This window comes from Bubalus kerabau, chromosome 22, assembly GCF_029407905.1.
Source record: "Bubalus kerabau isolate K-KA32 ecotype Philippines breed swamp buffalo chromosome 22, PCC_UOA_SB_1v2, whole genome shotgun sequence".
Lineage (NCBI taxonomy): Eukaryota > Metazoa > Chordata > Mammalia > Artiodactyla > Bovidae > Bubalus > Bubalus kerabau.
The window spans coordinates 45,955,541-45,981,537 of NC_073645.1; the positions used below are offsets into that span (position 1 = coordinate 45,955,541).

The following is a 25,997-nucleotide window of genomic DNA, read 5'->3' on the forward strand; positions in this document are numbered from 1 at the left end:
TCCAGAATTCGGGAACCAACCCAGCTCCCCACTGCCTCCAGGATGACCCAGGCTCCCGCAGCCCCAGATGAGGGAGATGAGGTGACCTCATCTCCCTCAGGCTTGCCCTGGCTGCACCTGGGGGCCTTGGGTGTCCAGGGACAATGACATGCACACAGTGACACCAGGAACCTCACACTTGCAGCCCCCAGGGGCCAGGCAGGCCCGAGACATGAGGAAAGCAGCCTGTTGGGAGCAGCAGGACCTTTGATCACCCAAGCTTGAAACCTGAATGTCTGAAGATGACATTAGGCCCGTCTGTGGACAGGGCTGCACCTCACCGCCCTGACTCACACCATCCGCTGGAGTTCCTGGGGACGTCCACGTCCTCTCTCTCACCATCGCCGCGCATGGCAGGTCCCCGGTGTACAGGGTTCATAGTGCAGCAGGCGAGACGCTGAGCTCCTCCTGTGGCTCCTTCACACGCCTGTGCTCGGCGGACACACTCCCATGGGTGTTGTGACGGCTAAGGAGGAAGGGCGTGCCCTCTGGGGTCCACGTTTAATTACGATCAGTATTAACAAAAGGACAGCACAATGGTGGTTCATGAACACACCTTAACGCAACAAAGGGGGTATACTTTAATACAATCGGATGCACAGCTTTGGGGACTCACAGTGACTTGGGTAGTGAGAGAGGGCTCTGATTCGCTTTGGTTTGGGATGATGGGCTCAAGGGCCGCCACTCGAAATGGCAGCTCTGCTGTCACCAGGAGCGGGGCCTCGCACGCGAGACAGCAGAGGAAAGCAAAGGCGACAGCCAGCCAGCCCCCTGCAGAAAGGCCCCTTGAGAAACCAGGTCCACGCGGACGGTGCTGACTGGCACCCACGGATGGGCCTGCGTCTGTAGAAAGATTTGTATAATAAACCAAATAATATTGGAAGTCAGACTTTCGGTTAACACTTCTGTAAGAAGCAGAATTACGCTGCATGTTGCTCACATGCATGGGGTGCGTGAGCAAAGTCCTCGTGACCACGGTTGGGGCCGAGGAGCAAAACGTGGGCTGAAACTGACGAGCTGTTAAAGAACTGGCAGAGAAATGAACCCATGAATGGGGGTTGAGTCCAGAGCAGAGGGGGCTGATAGGCAACAGAACTCAAGGGAACCCACTGAGAAACACACGCACGCACCCAAACACGCACCCCTGTACTGCAAAGAAATACACACGTACACGCCAGTGATATCTTCCTACAGAACCTCGCGCTCAGGCCAGGTCTCCTGTGCGCTGCTGCTCTGAGTACCACGGGGACAGAGGAAGAGGGGGCCTGTCCCTGAAAGTGGGTGCTTGGGACCCGGGCTCCTCCACAGCAGAAACAGCCCGGCCGTGCCCGGGCGAGCCCGCCGCACGCCTTCGAGTGGACAGAGCATCCCACCTCCGACGGCAGTAGGGATGGGACAGCTGAGTGAATCCTCAGCCCCACGAGTGGCGGCTGCCCGTGGAGGCGTTTGCACTTTCTTGACTGGTGGTGTGCCTGGCACCTTGACCTGGAGACCTCTGACTCGCAGAAGCTTCCACTGACAACCGTGTGCAGAGTTTAGCTGGGGGTCCCGCCTGGGGGCTTGTGTGCAAGGACGGTGTTCAATCTTTCCCATCACCTCCAAGAAACAGCAAGACCGTCAGTGCATCTGACAGCAAACCGAGCTGCCAAGTGGCCCAGAAAGTTCTGTCAAGGATCTGCTCCTGGCTTTCTCGTATGGAATCCCAGCACAGCTCGTCCGGCCCAGGCAGAGCTCACATGTCTATTTCTGGATCCGAAATGGGCATTCTGCAGTTCGCTGGGTGAGGAAGGCCCTCTGGCCACGTACGGAGGAGAAGGTGGTAACAAGCTCACCAGAGAGGAAGGCAGAGCAGTGGAGCCTGTCACCCCCAGAACTAAAACCTCCCAATGAGGGCAGCTCTCTGAGGCCCTTGGGGGCACAGCCGGGGCCAAGGTGCACAGATTTTTCCATCGATTCCTTCAAGGTGTTCAGTCTGGCATTAACAGCCACCATTTCCCTTCTGATTTTAAACTGAATTTATATCTCCAGTTAGAAATTGAAAACAAAAAAAACTCTTGAGAAAACATCTATGTGGACAGAAAAAGAGAGCTCCAGCCAGTGAAATGCAGAAAGTGGTTTGTTTTAAATACATTCGCTTTCTTTTTAAACATAAGTAAAGTCCACGAGGACAGAAGGGAAAGAGGTCCGAGACAGGAACGTGCTACCCAAAATTGACTTGTGTCTTTTCTCTCGTAAATAGTGAAGTTGATGGGGTTTATATCTGAAGAGACAGAAGGACTGACTTTGGAGTAAAAGGCGAAAAAAAAAAAAAAAATCAAAGAGCCTCCATTCTCCGCCATCCTGAGGTTTAGTGACCTGAACAGAGGATTGTGAAACTGAATGTGTAGTGTGTATCCTGGCCCTCCCTGGGGTGGGGCCTCCAGTGGATCTCGGAATCATCAAAGCCCAGACTCCACACCCAGCACCCTCCTGCACCCCACCCAGCGCCTGCCTGCCTCGTCCCGGAGCCTGGACACTCTCAGAGCAGAAGGGGACCCCTTTCCAAGTGGAATTTCCAACAGCCTCCATCCAAGGCTTGGCGATGGGTCCTTGCTGGGCTGCGTGACGTCACAAAGGATTCGGAACCGGGTTCCACAAACACGGGCCCAGGGAGGGGGGGTCTCCTCCAGGCTCTGAGTGCAAGGGTTCCCCAAGAGAGACCTTCAGACCATGGAAGTCACGGAAACCGCGGCCCTGACGGTGCCGGGAAGCCGGTTTCACGTCTTCCTCCACAGGAAGGCCTCATTGGTGAGGACCTGCGCCAGCTGGGCGTTGAAAGGCCCGTAGAAGTCCCGCAGAAGCCTCTGGGTGACCGGCCACATGGGCCCCAGATCCCGGTCCTCGGGACGCCGCGTGTTGGATGCTGGGCTCTTGGTCATCAAGGCCTCTTGCTTCTCACTTAAGGGTCCTAGAACACAAAGGAAAGAGCCTGTGAGGCAAGTGAGGGGCATAAGAAACCCTAATGAGAGAATCCAGGCCATGCTTCCTGGGAAGACAGGAGGTTCCTGTAAGAATGTGTATGGAGATTCAGATTCTTTGGCTGGATTCATTTCGGAGTTGCTGAGGGAAAGTGAAAAGTGAAAGTGAAGTCACTCAGTCGTGTCCGACTCTTTGTGACCCCGTGGACTGTAGCCTACCAGGCTTGTCTGTCCATTGGATTTTCCAGGCAAGGGTACTGGAGTGGGTTGCCACTGCCTTCTCCAGGGGATCTTCCTGACCCAGGGATCGAACCCAAGTCTCCTGCGTTGTAGGCAGATGCCTTCTACGTGGTCTGGTGTGTTCGCCACCCTGGAAGCACAGCTGGGTCTCTGGGCACAGCCTCACCTCCTGGTTTCACTTCCAAAGCCCCGTAAAGAGGAGCCGGCCTGTGCCTGGAGAGCTGTGGCCTGCCACATGCGGCCTCCGCACGGAGATGCTCTGCAACCGGCCACTCGAATTCTGCCTCCACCATTTCCACTCCAGGCCGCTGCAGAGGGCCTTGTGGTGGGGCCGTATTTCTCCCCGTGTGTCCTGCTGTGCAGTCACCACAGGGGGAGGGGTGGGGGCCACCCGTGCCCAGGGACCCCCACTGGCTGAACCTCCACCTACAGCAGGGGTGTCCATGGGGGGAGGCCCAAGAACAAACCAGCAGGTGCTGCCTCCCAAGAGTGCTGCCTCTACCCCTAGCCCTCAGGACCTGAAGCCTCTCACTGGCTTAACCTCCAGGATCTCCACTCAGCCTCTATGCCCCAGGGCTCTTAGGGTCAGGCTGAAGTCCTGAGTCCATGCACAAAAAACTACACCCAGTGTCCCTGGGTTACGTGAAAGGGAAGGAACGGATTGGCCTTTGCCATTGTCTATCTTAGGGACCAAAGACGAGTCACTGAAATGTGCCAGAGTCTGCAGGTGGCCCAGTCAAAGGAAAAACAGTTCCAGGCCTTAAAAGGAAAAGGTAATCACACTCGACCGCATTACCAGGTCTCCGCGAGAAGGAGACAGGAATCAAATGACAAAAGGGCCCTGAGTCCCAGCGGCGGGCAAATGGATCTCAGGAAATATTCAACTGACAAAACTCCCAGGCAAGCTCATCAGATAGGGCTGCGGGGGCGTCTGGGTGGCTGTGGGGGAGAAACATGCAGGCCAGCCCAGCCTCTTAAGGGGTCCTGGGTGCTGCCCACCGGGAACCACTCTGCACCCGCGTGCACGCCTCTACCAGCCGTCACTGGGGCCAGCGAGTTAGCCTGCCGCCACAAAGTGCCACCAGGGACTCGAGGGGATGGTCTCCTCTGGGTGGGAACAGGGTCCCTCACCCTGGAGGCCCAGGAGCCCAAACCTGGCCACGTGGCTCTGCCTCCAGGGGTCCCAGCAAAGCAGGGACAACCGATGACCTGCCCATCCCCTCCTCCAGGCCCTGTGGCCTCTGCAAGACAGTTCCAGCAGTCAGGACGCCCTGTCCATCCTCATGGCGCAGCTCACACCACTCCTTCCTAGATCCCTTCAGCAGCTGGGACCCCCAAGTCACATGTAAGGATTTCACGTGTATGAGGACACTAAATCACTCCTCGCCCATGTCACCCTGTCAGTCACTCGGTGATTCAAGCCTTGCTTCCTCCTCTCCTTCCACTGGACCATAAGCATCCAGATGAGTGGCTGTCTCTTCCTCCCCGGAGACCCCCTCCCCACACTGCGCACAAGGCCCCATCTGGAGCTGGTGCTTCACCAACAGGCGCTAATCTGTGGCTCTCCCAGCCCAGGCCCACCCTGCCCAGGCTCACGGAGTCTGCCTGGGACCCAGCAGGTCGGTGTCCATGGAACTCGCGCCCTGCTCTGTGGGTGTCTGGCTCAAGATTCATACCAAGGCTGAGGAACTGGAAGACCCTGTGCATGGTGTCCTTGACGTTGGAGGCGTGGTCTTCCAGGCGGAGGATGAGGAACTGCTCCTTGTTAAAGACGGTGAGCCAGTCTAGAAGGTACACGGCGTACAGCCCAACCTGGAGCCTCACCTAGAACCAAGCAAGAAGGCGGGCGTTAGTTCAGGGGTAATTCCTCCAAAACCGTAGATGCTTTTCTATATGCACTACACATTATAAACCAACAGTGAGAGGAATCCCAGCAAACAACTACCTTCAGAAGCTGGAAATTTTATGTGGACGGAAATGCTGGACTGGATGAAGCATAGCTGGAATCAAGATTGTTGGGAGAAATATCAATAACCTCAGATATGCAGATGACACCACCCTTAAGGCAGAAAGTGAAGAACTAAAGAGCCTCTTGAGGAAAGTGAAAGAGGAAAGTGAAAAAGTTGGATTAAAGCTCAACATTCAGAAAACTAAGATCATGGCATCTGGTCCCATCACTTCATGGCAAATAGATGGGGAAACAATGGAAACAGTGAGAGACTTTATTTTGGGGGGCTCTAAAATCACTGCCGATGGTGACTGCAGCCATGATATTAAAAGATGCTTGCTCCTTGGAAAAAAGCTATGACCAATCTAGACAGCATATTAAAAAGCAGAGACATTACTTTACCAACAAAGGTCCGTCTAGTCAAGGCTATGGTTTTTCCAGTAGACTGTATGGATGTGAGAGCTGGACTATAAAGAAAGCTGAGTGTCGAAGAATTGATGCTTTTGAACTGTGGTGTTGAAGAAGACTCTTGAGAGTCCCTTGGACTGCAAGGAGATCCAACCAGTCCAACCTAAAGATCAGTCCTGAGTGTTCATTGGAAGGACTGATGCTAAAGCTGAAACTCCAATACTTTGGACATCTGATGCAAAGAACTGACTCATTTGAAAAGACCCTGCTTCTGGGAAAGACTGAATGCAAGAGGAGAAGGGGACGACAGAGGACAAGAGGTTGGATGGCATCACCGACTCAATGGACGTGAGTTTGAGTAAGCTCCAGGAGTTGGCAATGGACAGGGAAGCCTGGCGTGTTGAAGACCATGTGGGGTTGCAAAGAGTCGGACATGACTGAGTGACTGAACTGAACTGTTTTTTTAAGTCTTTATTGAATTTGTTACAATACCGCTTCTGTTTTTACATTTTGGCCAAGAGACATGTGGGATCTTAGCTCTGTGACCAGGGACTGAACCTCCACCCTCTGCATTGGAAGGCGAAGTCTTAACCACTGGACTACCAGGGATGTCCCCAGAAGTTGGATTTTAAACACCACTCGTGCTTGCTGCCCTGTGCAGGCCTTTGTGTCCCATGCACAAAGGATTCCCACACTCAGGGTCTCATTTCATCCTTAGAACCACGCTGTAGGTATCTTCACGACATAGAGAGGACCTGGGTGAAGGGAGAGGCCAAGGTTACACCCACCAATGGCGTGGAATTCCTTTACACAGGACCCAGCTGCCTTTGCTTCTATACCCAGCACGCAACAGCCGTGAGAAACACCTGCAAATGCCCAGCAACCAGCCACAAGAGGAGCCGCCAAATGCCAGGCGCCACATGGAGGTCTATGACCTTCAATGTGTGTGCACATCCCAGTCTGAGCAGCGCTGTACGAAGCCCTTCCTGTCCACCTGCACTTCGGGGTCCTTGTCCTTCTCCTATGCCTTCTCCCGTACCAAACTGCAAGCGTGTGTGGTGAAGCGTTAACCTGACCCACAGAGATGTCTGGCCTTGGTCCTTGACTCCTGGGAGGCTACCTAAAGCCACCTGGGAAGTCCTGCCTGATGAGAGTATCTCGCTTGCCAGGAGAGCGGGGGGGTGGGTCTGGCCACTGGACAGTCTAACAGCATGACTTAGGATGGGGGCTTTGGGCCTCGCAGGACCAGTCTGACCTCCAAGAGGAACTGGACAGGTAAAGGTCAGCCAGGCGGGCAGTGTGTGATGGAGCCTCGGGAAGCGCTGCGGACACCAAAGGCTTGGGTGGGCGTCCCCGGCCGGCAGTGTGCTGCGTGTGCCGTCACACGTGCTTCTCCTGGCTGACTTCAACCCGCGTCCCTTCCCTGCAGTAAACCGTAACCACGAGTGTAACAGCCAACCGTGTGCTCTGGGATTCCTTCCAGTGAATTACTGAACATGATGGTACTTTGGGGGACTTTACCCAGTTTGCAAATAGTGTCAGAAGGGAGAGTGGTCTTGGGGACTGCTCGCTCTGACTTCACAGTTGGCTTTACAAAGCTCCGGAAAAACAGTGAATCCTTCCCCTTCTGCTCTGAGGTTCCCCCCTTTCTCCAGCACTCCCATCTGTGCCCCCCACTCAGGGACCCCGCTCTGTGTCCGGCTTCTGGTTGTGCCTCGTCTCTTTGTTTGGGCACGGTCCCAGCCCCCTGCCTGGTGCTCCCACCTCAAATCTCTGAGGGTAAGCTCCCCACACTGATGCCTGGCCTCACCTGGCTCTCCTTGTGTGCAAAGTCCTTGGCCTGGCTGGACCCCCAACCCACCCCCTCCCACATGGAGCGCCTCCCAGTGCCCAATCCTGGTTCCTGACGCAGACTTTCAACTCCTACTTCTGCTCCCTCCCAGCTCGACCTTGACCTCCTTCCTCCAGGGCGGGGACCAGGATCCCAGTTGTCATCCCCTCATCCCGCATGAGGCCAAGCCCCCTGGCACTCCCACGCTGAACACCTTGACGACCATAAGACGGTGAAACCTTGACAAAATACGTACAGACACTAAGTGGCTTCATCTCTCGCTATTCTTTTTTTCCATTTCATTGTTCTTCTAATTGTGTGGGAGGTGGTGGAGGAAGAAAAACAACTGGAGGGGGGAAAGCTGTCTCCAGAATTCATTAGCTGCCTGCAGCCCTCAGGTTGCAGCTACCTCAGACACCAGCTCGTAAAAAGACCTCAAGTTGGGCCAGAAATAAAGAGAAAAGAGGCACATGCCAGCCTCAGAAATAAACACACGTGTCGCCTCCAACACAGACAACCACTGTGAGCACGGCTTCTTGCTAAATCATCGAGAGCTTTCTGTTCTCAGTCTGTCTGTCCCTCCAAGGAGGACCAGCCTGACCAGGTTTATCTCTTCCAGAGAACCTGCCTTCGCTCCTGAGAACCTTCTAGAAGGTTCTAGAAGCTCCTGCCTTTGTGGCAGGATGGGGGTGTTTTAAAGTAGCTGCAGTGGTCCCTGGACCCGGCCACAGGGGACAGCATTTCCCTGGAAGTGCATCTGTGCCTTCATGGACAGAACCCCCCCGCACTGGGCCGGGCAGGCCTCCCGCAACTGAGTCTGTCTTCCCAAGAGGGCTGGTCAGCAGCAGAGAGACCGTCCGGGGCAAGCAGGAAACAAACCTGAGAAGGCTCTGCAGGGATAGAGGGGTGGGCAAGCCCTCCCGGTCTCCTGGACACTCCTGTCTCACTCCAAGCCCTCAGCCCCCACCCCCAGCCCCCTTACCAGTCAAGGGAAGTGCTGCTCACCTCGAATGACAGTTTCTGGTTCATGGAGCATCACTGCTAACAAACCTAAGCCAGGCTCACACCACCCCTCCCCTCATCTTTCCCCAGTACCAATCAGAGAATCAAAGTGGAATGGGGATAAAAAAGAGTCTTTAGGAGAAGTGCCCAGTACGTTTAAAATTTAAAAACATTAGAGCTGAGAGAGGCCTTTGAGGTTATCTGCTTCAGCTGGCTCTGGGTGGAAACACAAGAGGCCCAGGGAGGGCAAGGAGCCTGCCAGGGTCGGTTGGAGAACACCCACCAGAGCCTGGTCCCAAAGCTGGGCCCTCGCCCTGGGGACCTGTTCCCCCATCCCAGGCGGGGAAAGAGCTGACGAGTGCGGTGCAGGGTCTCCCCTGACAAGAGTACACGAACCCCTCTGCTCCTCATTAGGGATTTGGTTGGAACTCTCCACCCGGCTTCTCCACTAGTTTCACAGACTGCCCATTCACTCATTCATTCTGCAAATATTCTAGTGCATTCTGCATGCCAGGTTACATGCTAAGCAACGGGGATGTGCTGCTATCTAACAGACATGGCCCCTGGCCACGTGGAGCTTGCAATCTGGTGGAGGTGGAGCTAAACCAGTGAAGAACAATTATCTGTAATGGCCAACTGTGGTCCAGGCTGTGGGGAAATGAAAGGCGTGGAAAGAGAGCGAACTGAAGTCAAGATTAAAGCAAGACCCGAAGGATGAGGAGCACGTGCCAGGGAGGGGCGTGGGTAGGCTCTGGAACCAGGTGTCCCCAAGACGGGCACCCAAAACAACCCCTGGAGGGCTGCTGCACACGCAGGTGGACCCACCCCCCGCCTCCAAAGCTCCTGATTCTGGAGTCTGGGGCTCAACCTGAGAGTATGCGTTCCTGACAAGTCCCCAGGGATGCTGATACTCTTGGTCTTGGACCACACCTGTGAATCCCTGCTCTGAGGCAAGAGGACCCAGCAGGGGAGGGTGCGGCTGTAGAGCAGTGATGGAGAGGGAGATGGGGCGTGGGGAGCAGGAGGGCAGGCAGGCGGGACCGGCCCCCCGGGCTCAGGGGCCAGATTCTGTGTTGATCCTTTGTGTGCATCTTCCCTGCAAAACTATACACGCCAGCAGGGCGGCCTGGGATCCTACCTGCTCCTCTGTGCAGCCTGCTCTTAGGGGAGACACTGACTGGAACCGCCTTCCCTGGCCAGGCAAGATAGGAGCCACTTGCATGAGCTATCTTAACAACAGGTCAGGAACACGTGGTAAGGAATATGGAACTAACAAGCTACCACAAACCAGAATAATTCAGGAAGGGTCAAGAAAAGAAGAGATGTCAATCCATATGTTCTACCAACCTGCCAGAATCCTCCTCGCTGAAATCCATCTTGGCTGAGCCATGCACCCACCACCAGCTAGGATGGAGTCAGAGTGATTGGCCAGAGACAACCTGGAAACTAACCCCTTCACCACGAAACCTAAAACTTTGAGCCGCCTGGCAGAGCGGTTCTCCTGGGTTCCCTTACCCTGCTGCTCTCCACAGGGGCACCCCTTCCCAATAAAGTCTCTTGCTTTGTCTGCATATGTGTCTCCTTGGACAATTCATTTCCAAGTGTTAGACAAGAGCCCCCTTCCTGCAACGCTGTCAGATAAGATAGTCTAGACAACAAAGAAAAGGGAGTGAACCCTCTTGACTTCAAACCCCATCACACCTGGAGGTTCCCCGGCCTCCACCTCAAGCAGATCTACCACGTGGCACACTCAGTGGAGCAAGCCTGTGGACCACACTCGGGGGCTGAAGGAGACTTATCACTGCGGCAAACCTGCTGAGAAGGCACTTGGGACAAGCCAGGGTGCTGTGCAGTACGAAAACATCCCTTAGCTACACCATGCTGAAGTCACCAGCAACAGCTTCTTTTGCATGGGAAGAAAAGGGGGGACAAGGAGATCAAACCAGTCAACCTGGAGGGAAATCAACCCTGAATATTCATTAGAAGAACTGATGCTGAAACTGAGGCGCCAATACTTTGGCCACCTGATGCAAAGAGCCGACTCAATGGAAAATACCCTGATACTGGGAAAGATTGAAGGCAGGAAGAGAAGAGGGCATCAGAGGATGAGATGGTTGGATGGCATTACTGATGCAATGGACATGAACTTGGACAAACTTCGGGAGATGGTGAAGGATAGGGAGGCCTGAGGTGCTGCTGTCCAAGGGGTAGCAGAGTTGGACACGACTGAGTGACTGAACAACAGCAGCAACAACAAGAAACATATAGCTATATTCCTGAAGGCAAACGAGAGCAAAAAAAGAGGGATCAATGGAAAAAAATTTTGCATTAAGACTCAGTCAGAGAAGCACTGAAAGTCACTGGTGGGTAATTTTTTAAACCAACAAAACAATCCAGCATTAGAGAGAACACTTTTAGGACAATCAGCGAGTTGGGTCCTCACGTCTGCCAGTCCTAATTGCAGGGTGTGTTTCCGAGCCTTGCTAAATAATAATCTTCCTAAATGCACCCTCTTTCTTTAGGGGGGGGGAGGAGTGAGCATTGCAACTGAGCCATCAGCGAGGAAGAAAGCAGTGTGCCAGCTGAAAGGGCCCATCAGCTTTTATAGATTTTACATCCATGAATATTTGTTTGGCATTAGCCACCGCTCAAAGGCATGGGGAGAGGCATTTGCACATTAAAACGCTTCTCTGTTTAAATGCTAAAATCCCCATCCACAATGCCCTGGCACAATAACCGCGGAGCAGCCCTTCCGCATACGCACAGGCATGGCGTTGTTGAGGGTGTTGTTGTAGACGCAGGCGCGCAATGAATAATCCAGCATGCAATTTTCAAACAGCTGCAGAGCTTCTGTCACTTTTTCATGGAAGTCATCTGCAGATTTATTCGAACTTGCAAAGTAGAGATAGTCGGAGTACAACCTGTGAATAAAACAGATGGATCTTTTTACCCCCCAGGAATGTGAAATCGCACCATTTGCGTGACAATGGAAATCAACAAGCAATTATGTTACTTCGTTCGGTTCATTGAGACACCACAGCTCTCTTCTTCCCTAGCCCACAAGCTGCTTCCAACCGCCCCTGCCCCGGACAATCTCCCCACCCTTCACAGGTCCACCCATGCTCTCCTGGACGCAGGCACGGTCTACACTGGCCCCAGGCAAGCCCCCATTCATTTTTTCTGTGCTTTTCTTTCTTATGGTCCTTTCTAGGCACCCTGGGCCAAGGCGGTTTTCACAATGAGTGAACTTTGAAACAACACCAGATTACAAAGACTGTGCAAGAGCAGAGAGGCCATGAAAATTTTATGCCCCTTCCGGTTCCTATCTCCCCTGTTCGTGGCAACAATAACAGAACAGCTGTCACTGTGCCAGTATTACAATTCTGTGTGAGATTCCTAGCCCATTCCAGACTAGGAAAGTTAAAGCAAAATTATGAAATGCATCCTTCTAGGTTGATAGGAATCTATTTTTAACACAATGTAGAAACATCTCCACACCAGGTCTAATGGCATGCAGACACCAGTAGACCTCCACATGTGTCCACGCACATGGAGCTGTTCACCCAGATCCCACTGCATGCACACAGGAGCTGACAGTGTCTCTATGTAACCAAACTGTTCTCAGGTTCCTCTGGGCCTTCTTCCCAGCTCAGCCTTGACTCTTAAGACTTTCCTTGTCTGTCTCTGCATCCCCCAGTTTTAACAAGAATCCTGCCAGCTCGATTTAGCCATTTAGCCAGACTTTCCCCTTAACCCTGCTGTTTCTTCTTAGTTAGCTTCCCATCCGCCAACCCACGTCCTCCTGGGCTACAAATTCCCACCTTTTCTTGCTGTATCTGGAGTTTACCCCAGTCTCCTTCCCCTACTGCAAGATCCCACCTCAGTGGTCCCTACACCTATAGCCCTCAATAGTCGCCTTATCATTCTCTAACAGGAGTCAGAATAATGATTCTTTCTTTCTTTTCCCACAAATCCTTTGCACCAGGGAGTCCTCTGGTGGCTCAGATGGTAAAGAATCTGCTTGCAATGTGGGAGATCTGGGTTCGATCCCTGGGTTGGGAAGATCCCCTGGAGGAGAACACGGCAACCAACTCCAGTATTCTTGCCTGGAGAATCCCATGAACAAGGAAGTCTGGCGGGCTACAGTCCATGGGGTCGCAGAGAGTCGGACATGACTGAGTGACTATGCTTTCACTTTCTCCAAATATATTTTACTGTACTTTAACACTACAGATAGATATTTCCTTTGATGATGGGATAATTCTTTTCTTATATCAAATAAACAAAAGAATGGGCTTCCCTGATGGCTCAGTGGTAAAGAATCCGCCTGCCAATGCAGGAGACACAGGTTCATTTCCTGGTCCGGGAAGATCCCAACATGCCATGGAGCAACTGGACCGTGCGCCACAGCTACTGAGCCTGTGCTCCAGAGCCTGGGAGCCGCATCTACTGAGCCCACGTGTTGCAGCTAGAGAAGCCTGCACACCCTGGAGCCCGAGCTCCGCAAGGAGAGAAGCCACTGCAGTGAGAAGCCCGCACACCCCAGCTGGAGAGTAGCCCCCACCCGCCGTGATCAGAGAAAAGTCTGAGCAGCAACAAAGACCCAGCACAGCCAAAAATAAATAATAAAAGCAAAACAAAACAAGTTATAACACTATAATGAGCACACCTTTGTTTTAAAGTCCTCAGCCCCAATTCCCCTTGTGGCCTTAACTTTTGATCCCCAGCTCCTATACTCTAAGTCATGGTGGGAAGGATGGGTATAATATTAAATTCATCTGTAAAATAGGAAAACTCCTTGTGCTTTCCTCATGACAAGGTAATCCATATAAACCTCAAGGGTGAGCCTCGTTATCAGTTTCTCATACATCCGTCCAGAAAATTTCAGTGCACCCTCAAATATATATCTGCATATCTTATATTTTTTAAAAACACAGATGTATCAGGTTATATTGGATGGGATCAGATAATATATCTGTTCTTATGGCACTTCTCTAATTATTTAATTAGGGAGAATTTTGAACATTCATAAAAGTAGATAAGATAATATATACACTGCAGCCAAACACAAACAGATTCCACTGTTGTAAATTTTTTTTCTTTTTTCTTTTTTTTTGCAGTTTCACGCAGCTCAGTTTCTCGCCCAGGGTTTGAGCCTGGGCCACGACACTGAAAGCCCAGAAACCTAACCACTAGGTCACTGGGGAATGCCCCAGAAATTTTTTACTTTAATAGAATTTCCAAGTTGAGAGTTTTCTACATCTCTTTTCACCTCTTCTCCTTTTTCTGCTGGCAGAGAACTTAAGTCTTTACCCTTTTTTTTTTTTTTTTTTTTTTTAGTTTTGCAACACTTCCCCTTTTGTTTCTGTCTCGCCTTTTTCAAAACACACCTCCTGCCCCCCTCCCCGCCCCGCCCCATGCCCAACACCCTTCACACACACTCAGCCCGGGGCTGCCTGGAAACCAAGCAGATGCAGACTGGCTCCCTGCTAGGTGGTGGCATGCCTCTGTCCCTCTCGGCTCCATACTTTCTATTCTCCCAGCGTCTCCAACCCGGCTTCCCTCTTTCCAGTGAAGGACACAGTAGATCTTACTAGGGTCCCACAGGGCTGGGGACTGTAGCTGTGCACCGCTGATTGCACCGAGGGCTTCCTTCTGGCTGTTGGCCACCCGCACCCCCCTGCAGAGACGGCAGTGCCCTGGGGGCACATGGAATGCACACACCCCTTCTCTGGCACCCCTCCCCACTCACTAGTGAAAAGAAAAGAAAATGAAGTCATTCAGTCGTGTCCGACTCTGCGACCCCATGGACTGTAGCCCACCAGGTTCCTCCGTCTGCTGGAGTGGGTAGCCATTTCCTTCTCCAGGGGATCTTCCCAACCCAGGGATCGAACCCAGGTCTCCCGCATTGTAGGCAGATGCTTTACCATCTGAGCCACCAGGGAATCCAAAGATTTCCTGACAACTAGAGCAGTTTCTCAGGGACTGATCGTCTTCTCCTCTGGCATTTGGTACAGTGCCTTCTGCATGGCCCTTTAGAAATCACCCACTGCCAATGTCCAGAGAGAACACCTAGAAGAAATAGTGAGGTATCTGGAATCTGCCCACAGATTGCCTAGAATCCATGCACACACACTGGAAGGAGAGTGCTTGTACGTCTCAGCCTTGTCAGCCACACCTCCAAAAGGACTTGCTTCAAGGCTAGTCCTGAGAGATGCTCAAGCACTGGCAAGTAGATCTTCACCCAGATCCGTGTCTAGCCATGTACATGACCCCGATGACACTGCGCCTGTCGATTACAAGTGGCCCCCACACCAGCTGTGTGGCTTTCCCTCTTCAAACACGGGACGTCCATCGAGACTGAGACATGGCACCCGTCACCGCAGGCTCAGTCGCAGCATAATCGAAGAGCTGATGGATAAATGCCCGAAATCAGATTTGCGTGCAGCTCAAAGTGCAGTTGGGCGGCACACACCTGGGCACCTTGTAGCAGCGAGTCTGTTGGAGGCCCCTCCAGGCTCATGCCGTTTCCTATGAGTGCTGCCAATTTACAGCTTTGCCCAGGAAAGATGCCGGGGGTGGGGGGGGGGGGCGTAGTGACCGATGCCTCTGAGACTGTCATCAGAATCTGGACTTTAATAGGAGGCTCAAGTTTAGAGTCATTAGCAGGGCCTCCCACACAACCATCTAAATCGGTTGGTAGAACTGGAATGCTATCACATCGACTGCCACCTAAAATCCCAACCCTGGGCTCAGGCTTTCCACAGCGAGTTTATTTTGTGGTAATGACGTTTCTTGTAGACGGGTGGCTCATAAATAAAACAAGAGTCTCTAAAACCTGGCTTAATTTTAAACACAAAGTAACTTCATGAAGAATCTGCTGACTCCATCCAATTCTTTACAGATCCAGAAGTAACTCCAGCAGACAAACTGGGGCACGTCCTCAGGTCCGGCCGCGCCAGCCCAGCCCCGACCAAGTGAGAAGGCTGATTTTCATCTGCCTGGGGTGCAGTGAAATGAGCTCAGGGCCCCACCTGCTGTGAATCAGGTGGGTTCATGGCCCTTAGCACCAGGCCAGGCCCACTTCCTCGGCAGGGTGAGGGGAGACTTCTCCTTCCCCTCAGTCCCCCAGGGACCCTGGATCTGCTCACAGGGTGGGCAGCGGGCTTCCCTGGAGCCCACACACATGCCAAGATGCGTGTCTGTACCAAGTCCTTCACACGCTATTTGAGCTGAGAACCTCCCTGCGCCCGTTTGGAGTCTACAGATGTCCTGAAAGATGCCCAACTCCTATCTGCGAATGGGATCTTATTTCAGGAATAAGGTCTCTGCAGATGTCATTATGGTGAAGACCTCCAGGTGAGAACGTCTCGGGCTTATGGTGGGCCCGAAATCCAAGGACTGGCGTCCCTGTAAGGGGAAAGGACATGGACACATGGGGAGGAGGCCACATGAAGACAGAGGCAGAAACTGAAGTGTTACCTACAAGATAAGGATGCCAGGACTGCAGAAGACACTGGAAGCTGGAAGACCAGTGGAACGAACCCTCCCTCAGAACCTCCAGGAGGAGCTAAACTCGCCACCACCACCTTAACTTCGACCTCTGGCCTCTAGAACAGTGAGAATAAATGTCTGTTTTTTCAAGCCAGCGCATTTGTGATGATTTGTTACAAGAGCCCTCCGAGAAACTAACATAGTCCTGAAACCAAATTCCTGAGGAGTCATTTCTGTCAGGACCTCTCTCACCCTGAGACCCTCGAAGAGTAACCTGCATGTGCAGGAGGATGATGGCCGTGTGGCCAGCTCCTCCACAAAGAAATAAGAAGGAGGACGAGCAACACAAGACCCTTACTTCCCCAGAGGGCACTATCTGAGTACCCCTGAAGAATCAGGGGTAAGACTGTCTTGGATAAAAATACTATGATTTTCCCAGGTGGGCTTCCTAGGTGGTGCTAGTGGGTCAAGAATCTGTCTGCCAATGCAGGAGACACAGGAGTCAGACCTTGGGTCCATCCTTGGGTCCGAAGATCTCCTGGAGGAGGGCATGGCAACCTGCTCCAGTTGCCTGGAGAATCCCACTGACAGAGGAGCCTGGCGGGCTACAGTCCACGGGGTCGCACAGAGTTGGGCACGACTGAAGTGACTTACACGAGTGCATGATTCCCCACAACTACTCTCTGGGGAGAAAGTCAGCTAATGATTTTGGAAGAGTGCCAGTCACTTGGATGCATTAAGACTATTCAAAAAATGTTGAGAAGGAGAGCAGATATATCAAGAATAAGGCTCCAAACGCACCTCAAAACACCGGAGCAGGACACTATGGACCATGTCCTCCACCTGCCTTTGTCTGTGGGACAATGTTAGCCAAAGAATAAGTTTAATCAGAGAAGTGAGAAAATGCAGAGACAAAGGAAAACAGTTCAACAAGACTAGATAATAGCAATGTAATCATTAAGTCAAGGACCTTCAGTTCCTCCTCAAGGGCTGTAGATAATATTCTGAGCTGTTAGCTGAATATTAGCTAACAGGTTAGCTAATATTAGCTGCTAGCTGTCATGTAGATACTGAAACCCCCACCAGGTGGAAGAAGTTAACTACATGATGACCACACCGTCACCATGACGTAAGCTGCTGGAATTCTGAGAACTGGCCTCAAGAAAATGGAAACGAACCGACCCTGGAACTGAAGATTAACTGTACCTAAAACATTCAAGATGACGCTGGTGAGATCACTGATGACCAACTTCAAGATGACTGTCAGAGATGACTGTGCTGTTCCTGCATGTACCTCCCTCCCTCCGTCTATAAAAGCTACCCCTTGATTGGAGGGAGTAGGGGGTGGGGAGTGGGCCTTTGGAGAAGCATCCACTCCCCCCACCCCAGTTGCCGGCATCCAAAATAAACTTTCCTTTCCACTAACCTTGCCTCTTTATTGGCTTTTGAGCAGCGAGCAGCCAGAGCCCACTTGGGTTACAGGCACACTCAAATAACAAGTGGAAGCGTAACAAAATAAACCTAAATATCCATATTTTACTCTTTAAAAACCAACTGTGCAATGATGATGTAGGGGAAAGAGGCCAACCTGGAAACTGCACGAGGGGTTTAGCTGACATAAGTGCATAATGAATCATCACAGAGTTGCAGGGACGCAAGCACCTCAGGCTGCTTTAAAAAAGGCATGGCACTGAGAATGTTGGGAGGGTGTTGCTCTGCACCACCCGGCCAGGTGAGAGCCCCAGAGGCCACTCGCCTTCAGGGCCGGGTGCCAGACAGCGAAGGGGAAGGAGTCACTTCATCTGAAGAAGCGAGACTCAGCAGGAAGGACGCCAGCTTCAACGGCTAAAAGGCTATTCAGAGCTTGGAGGGGACAGGTCCCAGACTCCTGAAGGACTGACCCCTGGGTAGAGGTTCAGGAAGAAAGCCGGGTTTGATATGGGGAAACCTTTCTCCAACTGGGGCCATCTGGCGTGACAGGCGTGGTCCAGGCTGCAGGGGTGAGGGCCTCCCAGGCCGAGTGAGGGCCAGCTGACCCTGATCCCAGCCCCCAGCCCTGAGTTTTGGTGCTGCCAAGCCCCCTCCTGCTGAACCACCTCATTTTCTGACTCTCAGACCCTCCCAAACAGATGGGTGTTACATTTGGCCAGAACTGTTTCCAACAGCTATTCCAAATATAAGACATTCCGGGCCTTCTGTGCTATGGTTATTTTAGAAGGCTGCTGGGGCGGCCCTGGGACAGTAAGCTTGCTCATGGGTGTGAGGTGTCTTTCCTGGGCAGGACAGGGGTCCCGGGACCCCAGCACTCCTGGAGACAGGCACAGGAGTGGAGGTAGCAGGGGCTCCCTGAACCTGGTACCTCTGGAAAGAACCATGTCTCTTTCCAGGGGGGACAAAGGAGTGGCCAGCAGTGAGCTCACAGGTCTCACCATGCAAAACCTGGACGGTTACCCCAAGGTCACAGCTGAATTCATCCAACAACAGCAGGGCACTCCTCTGAGCCCAGGTGAGCAGAGTTGGGTGTATTGATAGTCAGGAAAACAAGGGTGGCCACTACCCCTTGGGCCTCTCCTCCAGCCAGGCTCACTCCAGGGCTGTATAGGTTAGCCTCCCAGAATCCTCTTGGTGTCCACCTGCTACGTGGCTGCACCTGGCTACTGAGGCCTGCCCTGTGCTCAGAACTACACGTGCAATCTCCCTCCCTGTTCACAACCAGCCTTTGGGATGCGCTCTGTCCTCTCCAATCGTGCAAAGCTTCCCAAGGTCACGGGGCCCAGGAGGCCCCAGGGCTGGGTCCAAAACAACCCAGACCTGCTCAACTCCAAAGCCCAGTGACCCGACAGGACCTGGCCCCAGGCTCACACTTTAGGGACAGAGCTGCAAATCGGCAACTGGCCCGAGTTGGGGACTAGCCATGTGATGATTTGGGGGTTTTGGTTTTGAAGTCTGTTGTTTTAGGTGCAGAGTGATTTGCAAGCAAAAGTCAGTTCTGTCACAGAACTACTTAATAAGTTACAGGAGACTGAAACGCAATCACACCTGGAACACAGCAGCAGACACCCAGGGTGAAACCCGGCGTGACCAGGAGGAGAAAACACGCTCGGCAACTGGAGATCACAGCACAACAGAGGCCTAGGTACCTCACGGCTCCGTCCCTACTTCCCGATCTCTCATCCCGTGGATGAGCTGATACTCACTGGCCACGGCAAACAGCTCATTTCAGTTTACCACTTAGCTCTGAGACCATGACAGCGTGTTGACTGGCCTTCCTCTAGGTGCAGACTCCGCAGGTTCCAGCTCAAACGTCACTACTACAGTGAGACCACCCCCTGCGGCTGGCTTCTCCTCCTTTTGTGAATTTTTTTCATACTATGTTTAAATTGAGAGATGATCCACACCCCATAAAATGTACCCTTTTAAACAAGCGAACAATGTAGTAGTTTTTGGTAAATGCACAAATTTGTGCAAACACCAGCACCATCTAATTCTACATTTTCATCACCCAAAGAGAGAGCTGGTTTTCACGGGTCAGTCCTCAGAGGGACCCAGGTCCCAAATCGCTCAGATCCCCAAGCCTGAAAGGCCCACAGAAGCTGGAGCCTCGGTGTCAGGTCCGTCCAGCCAAGTGCAGACTGTCAGAGGCCTGGAGCTGCTTACTACTGCTCACCCCTCAGCCATCACAGAGAGCCATGCTTGGCGGAAAGACCCCAGGCAGATGCCAAAGCTGTGGACAGCTGACCGACAGCTCCTGGACAGGCCTACCTCGGGCCAAGCACTCCCTGGCCCTTTTGTGCCCCTGAAGTGCGTGCCAGCCAGCGACACACATGTGAAGGGTCACAGTTCATCCCTGGCAGCCCCCGAGAGTGGGCACACTCATGTCTTCCAATCCACCCTCCCATAAGAGCACAGGGTTCCGCGGCTCCTGGAGGGTCTCATGCACGTGGTGACCACAGTGCCAGCCAGAGCAGCCCGTCATTACTGTCCATTTGCTGGCACCCAGACCCAAATTTCTGATCGATAACTTCCCAACCTTTGACATGGTGGCATCAATAACGATGATATATACTTTTCCTACGAGGAAAAAAAAATAGCCATTTAATATCGCTGAGACGGAGGCCCTTTGTCCGCTGACTCACGCACCGTGAACATCCCATCATGAGGAACAGTGAAGCGGGACTGGCCAGACCAGCTTATTCGGAGAAAACCTCTGGAGTCACCCAGGTTGTGCGATGCTGGTGAAGCTCACTTTCTGCCAGAGAAAAACATACTAGGTTGGGGCCTAAAAAGGGTCCATAGGGAAGCAGGGCTGCCCGGGCTGGGCCTTCTCTTCCCCTTGAACACGAGCAGCGTTCTGGACCCAGCTCTGATTCCCTCTGCACATCCAGTCGCAGGGCCTCGGTGAACCTCTGTGGGTGGAGGCCATGCCAGCAGCCCTCCACCCACAAGCCCCGTGTGGCTCACAAAGCACTTTCACGGGAAATGTGCCCGAGACCCTGAGACCAGGGGAAAAGAGAAAAGGCAGGCGCCAAAACCCCCAGGTTACGGCAGCAGCAAAGCCAGGCCAGGACCCCTATGTGGGAGACCCCACCACGGAGCAATGGCCACCATCCCCACACAGGCTGGCTGGTCCGGGATATAGGCCACCCTCACTCGTCAGCCCCCACACCCTGGGTCGGAGAGGCCCCCAACTCCTCCTGGCAGCCTGGCGTCGGCGCCCCACGCCCCCACCACCTTCCAATCTCTGCAGACAGACACACAGCGGGCTCTTCTTCCCCATGGTCACCGGCACACAGAGCTTCCTTCTGCAAACAGTCCATGTGGGAATACTGAGGACTGCCAATGACTTTGTAAACACTTCCCAAAAAAATAAACAGTGTTAAACACATGGGGGTTTTCAGCACGATGGCTTTTCTCCCACCAGTAACGAGATGAGATCCCTCCCTGGACAGACACTCCCAAACGGCCTTCAGAGGATGAGGCCTGTGGCCCTGACCCAGAGCCGGCCAGCTCCCTCTCCCTTCCCTGGCAGCTCACAGCACAGCCTGATCAAAGGGACCTGGTGTCAGCGTTAGGGCCCATACCAAGGTATGTCAGTGACACCCAGACAGGCAGCTTCTGAGAAGCAGAACGCCCAAATTCACCAGGAAATTAACCCGCGGCTTAGGACACTCCGCTACAGTCTTTCTCAAGACTGCTGCCTGGGATTCCAAAACCTCCAAGGTCTTAAAGAGGGAAAAGGGAGGAGGGCGAGGCCTTAGGTGGCGGGTGCGCGATGCTGCGGTTGTCATGACCTGTACATTTCAGCGCCACGCCCCCCTCCACCAGATTCCATCTCTTGCCCACAAGGGAGTTCTAATTTCCCTTTGAGCTCGTTTACATTAAAAATTAATCTGTCAGTGCTAGGGAACGGCCTGCTTTTCAGTCTTCATGCAAAATCTGCTATAGAGAAAACATCCCTCAGCCTTGGAATGCCAGAGCTCCTGTTCTGCCTGAGAACACGTCTACCGCGCACCAGTCAATGCTTCCAGTGACCTGGAGAAGCTGGGCTGGTGCGAGGTTTTTAGCAGCAGCTGAGTCGCCAGAAAGACGCTCATCACTACTGGGGGCGCACGGCAATTTCAGAAGCGTCAATCTGGCTCATCTCCCTGTTCCACAAGCTGGTCCACGCCCTGGGTCAGGATCCTGCTCTTACCCATGTGGACACAAGTGAAGGAGCTGAGTCCAGGCTTAGGCATCTACACAGACTGGCATCCTTACTGATCACAGAACTCTGCCCAAGTGGGGAGCCTCCATCCTGCTCATGGCTCACAGGTTCAGTCCCTTCACCGAAACACCTGCCCCACCCAAGGTTACACCTCCCCAGGGCAGACACAGCCAATGGCCAGTGAATGGGAGATGCCTAGAGGAAGTGGTTGGCTGAGATCCCTGTTGTGACCTCTCCCTCTGTCGGTCCTGCCCTGTCGCCCCTCACAGGGGCTGGCCCAAAAGCACGCCCTGTAAACTTCATTTTGTAGGGGGGGAGGGGGGGTGCTCCAAAATCACTGCAGATGGTGACTGCAGCCATGAAATAAAAAGACACTTGTTCCTTGGAAGAAAAGTTATGACCAACCTAGACAGCATATTAAAAAGCAGAGACATTACTTTGCCAACAAAGTTCTGTCTAGTCAAGGCTATAGTTTTTTCAGTGGTCACGTATGGATGTCAGAGTTGGACTCTAAAGAGAGCTGAGGGTGTTGGATAAGACTCTTGAGAGTCCCTTGGACTGCAAGGAGATCCAACCAGTCCATCCTAAAGGAAATCAGTCCTGAATATTCATTGGAAGGACAGATGCTGAAGCTGAAACTCCAATACTTTGGCCATCTGATGCCAAGAGCTGGCTCATTTGAAAAGACCCTGATGCTGGGAAAGATTGAAGGCGGGAGGAGAAGGGGATGACAGAGGATGAGATGGTTGGATGGCATCACTGACTCAATGGACATGAGTTTAAGCAAGCTCTGGGAGATGGTTAAGGACAGGGCAGCCTGGTGTGCTGCAGTCCATGGGGTCACAAAGAGTCAGACGCAACTGATCGTGTCTGATAAACTGATAAACTTCCTGTACCCTCTGCTGTACAGTCGGCCTCCCAGTAACTGACCTATGACAGAGATGAAAAGCTTGGCCCCTCAAGCCAAGTGACATGGGATCAAATCCCAGTCCGGCCACTTATTAACCAGGTGACAGCTGATAGGTGACTTATCCCCACTGAGCCCACACACATTAGCTGTGACATGTCAAGACAGCCCTCTCACCTGCTTGCAAAGTTCACAGGAGGCAAAGACTGAAAAGGACTTAGCACTGAACCAGGCTAAAGAAAGTGATCAGTGAGTGCTAGGTTGCCACCTCCCCACTGGAGAAGACTCCAGGAGGGCAGACGGGAAGGACTTGGCTCTCCAGCATATGCAGTGCATCTAGCATATCAAGAGGGCTAGATAAACATTTCGCTGAGTATTTGAGCGCTTGGTCTGGCTATTGTTATTATTACCTGCTACTCTTATGGCTTAATAATAGTAACTAATAAGTATATAATAGTTACCATTTGCCCAGCACTTTTAAACACACTACACATATTAAGTCACTTCATCCTCACACCCCAAGATCGGCGACTGAAAGTCAAAGTGTTACTTGCTCAGTCATGTGCGACTCTAGGCAAACCTATGGACTGTAATCTGCCCATCTCCTCTAGTCCATGTAATTCTCCAGGCAAGAATACCAGACTTGGTAGCCATTTCCTTCTCCAGGGCATCTTCTCGACCCAGGGATGGAACCTGGGTCTCCTGCATTGCAGGCAGATTCTTTACCGTCTGAGCCACCATAGAAGCCCCAGATATAGGACTATGTCCCCTCACTTCATCAATGAGGAAGAAAGAAGGCATAGAGAGGTTGAATAACCTGCTGAAGGTCACATAGCCAGAGAGCCGCAAAGATGGGGTTCAAATACAGACCCTCTGGTCCCTGAGGCTGCGTCCCTATCACAATGATCCTGGGTCCCTGTTCACCATCCACACACCCCAATGGCCACTCTGGAGATGGAACGACATTCATGAAAGGTTCAAGGTTCCAGTCGAAAGGTTCCCTCCTGCTCATCACTCTCTGTCCGAATGAAAAACTGCACATAAATAGATTCATTTCATTAGCAGCCTCATTCCTTCCATTCCTAGCTTATCGCCATGAAGAGAGTAATTTATTTAACCAGCCCAGTGGATTGTTAAGAAAATCAGTTCATAAAAGCCATGAAGAAAATAACTCCCCAGGTTCCACGGCTTTGGGGACAAGATACTGGGTCTCAAGGCACTGGGGTCAAAATCAAGTTCTACCCTTTATGGAGCTGACTTCTCCTTCTGCCTTGACCTCTCTCCATAAAACGTGAAAACCAAAGACTCCTGAGGTGGTCGTTACCATGCACTGTGGGAAGACCACCCAAAAAATCAAGCCCAAGATACAGGGATGGTGAAGTCCATGAATGATGGAGAGTGCAGGACCACTCTCCAAGCATCCCTGGAACAAAGTATGTCAAAGGGGTGGGCACCTCCCAGCCATTTTCTGCATTTCTTGCGGACTGTAACCACCTCTGCACTGAGTCAAATTCCAGCAACTGTCTCACAAATGAACAGGCAGGCGGCCAATGTGGGCAGTGTTGAAAAGAAGTCTTACTTAAGAATTGAACTAAATGACGGAAAACCCTGCTTGTAATTGTTGGCTTCTTTTTAATTAACTGGGACGATTTAGCCGAGAAACTTGAATTTTAAATTGTCATTATCTCTTATGTAGAGAAACTTGCAACAGGAATTCTCGGCTGGCCCTTTGGCCCTAAAGAACCATCCCATCCACATTCCACTATTCTCTCTTCCTCGCCAGAAAGATAAATGGGCTTGCTTCTCCAGAAGCTTTAAAGTGGTTGATTTGATTTTGTTTACAATTCCAACATTTTCAAACCCTCTGCCTTTGATCAATTATAGACATAAAGGCTAAACGTGAATTTAAACTAGAAATGAAGGTTTTCTCCACTCCTCTCTGAGCCTATTTGTACAAGGAAAGAAAAATTCGGTCCAATCCCACGGGCAGGGAGAAACTCAGGGAATCTCCCACTTGCAGAAGTACAAGGTCACGGAATGGCTTAAGTGGCTGATAGCCCGGGACCCAGTTAAGACTAATGGGAACTCGGGCTCCAACTGTTTGTTTCTTCAAGAGTGACCTAAACACCCAGTATTTATCATCCTTTCTGGTGGCGATGGGAAATGAGCCAGCCATTTCAGACAGGCCATGAGTTACGGGGCTCAAAAAAGAAGAAATTCCTATTGTTCCATCCTTTATCAACGTTTAATAAGCAATGGAACAGCTGCTGCTGTCAGTAACCCCCACAGAAGATGCACACACGCACACACTGCCCTGCGCACGTGGGCTCGCCGCCCCTACACATGGTGCGGTGCCGGCGCCGCCTCTCTTTCCGGCGGTAAGGGCGTGGTTTCCCAGAGGAGCGAGAGAGCAGCACAGAGAAGTAGGTAACTTCTAAGATGGTCTCGGGGATCCTCTCCTCACCCTGGGATTCATTCCCTGCAATCCCCTCCCCTTGCCTGTGTCCTGGACCACGTGACTTGCTTCTCATCTAGAGAATATGGCAAAGGTGATAGGCTGTCACTCTGTGCTCAGATGACAAAAGATGGAGGCTCCCAACTTGGCAGCAGCTTGCTCCTTTGCAGGCTCTGATGGAGCAAGCAGCTTCTGATGACAGGGTGGCCCAGTGGCAAGGTACTGAGGGCAGCCTCTAGCCAATGGCCAGCAAAGAACCGTGGCCCTCTTCCCACACTTCTTGGGGAACTGAATTCTGCCAACAACTTCATGAGCTCGAAAGCAGATCCTTCCCCTACCGAGCCTTCGGATGAGACCCTGCCCTGGTGACACCTTGACGACGGCGTTGGGAGAGCAGATCCGTGCAGGGTTCTGCCCCATGGAAGACAGTGCGAGACAGTTAAGTGTGCTGTCTTTGGCTGCCGGGTTGCTGGGTGATCTGTGACACAGCAGTTGATGAGAAATGCAGTAGGCAGCCCCTCGGCAGGGTCAGCTTCCTGAGGAGGCTGTGTGTTGCCATGGCATCCTGCCCTCCTCCGCACCATCAGCGTGCGTGAGGATCAGTGCCTCGCATTCCTGACAAAGTGCAGCTCCTGGAGGGCAGGCGTCTATGTGTGCCTGCTCAGCACCAAGAGGAGTGCCCAGCATGTGACTGGGAATCAGTGAACATTGTAACTGATGAACTCCTTCTGTTAAGTGAGTGGCAGGAAGGCAAGAACTTTCAGTTTCCCGTATAAACAGAGCACTTGTTCTTTAAAAAAAAAGAGACAAGACTCCTTGGGATGGCCACCTACTAAAAGAGGAACTATGGGCTGAGGTCTGAGAGGTGAGGTGGGCAGGCCTGGCCCCTGGTTCAGTGTCTGAACCTGGGCAGTGTGACGGCCCTTGCTGTCCAAAGCTTGTCTTCACGTTCCTGTGTCCCCAGAGGTGGAATGAGAGCTGTGGGGAGAGGAATGCGCCCACGGAAGCTGGC

The 25,997-nt window shown here is 52.4% G+C and overlaps 1 protein-coding gene across 2 annotated transcripts in view; it reads right to left on the reverse strand.

The window, feature by feature from the left end:
* Positions 1–247: 247 nt before the first annotated feature.
* Positions 248–25,997, reverse strand: part of CHST15 (carbohydrate sulfotransferase 15) — an 81,024-nt gene continuing 55,274 nt past the window's right edge. For both annotated transcript variants that reach the window (XM_055560282.1, XM_055560283.1), the window contains exons 6-8: positions 11,190–11,346; positions 4,913–5,060; positions 248–2,986 (exon numbers count right to left, since the gene is read on the reverse strand). In XM_055560282.1, the coding sequence (XP_055416257.1) occupies positions 2,796–2,986; positions 4,913–5,060; positions 11,190–11,346 (496 nt within the window). In that variant the 3' untranslated portion in view covers positions 248–2,795. The remainder of the gene's footprint in view (positions 2,987–4,912; positions 5,061–11,189; positions 11,347–25,997) is intronic.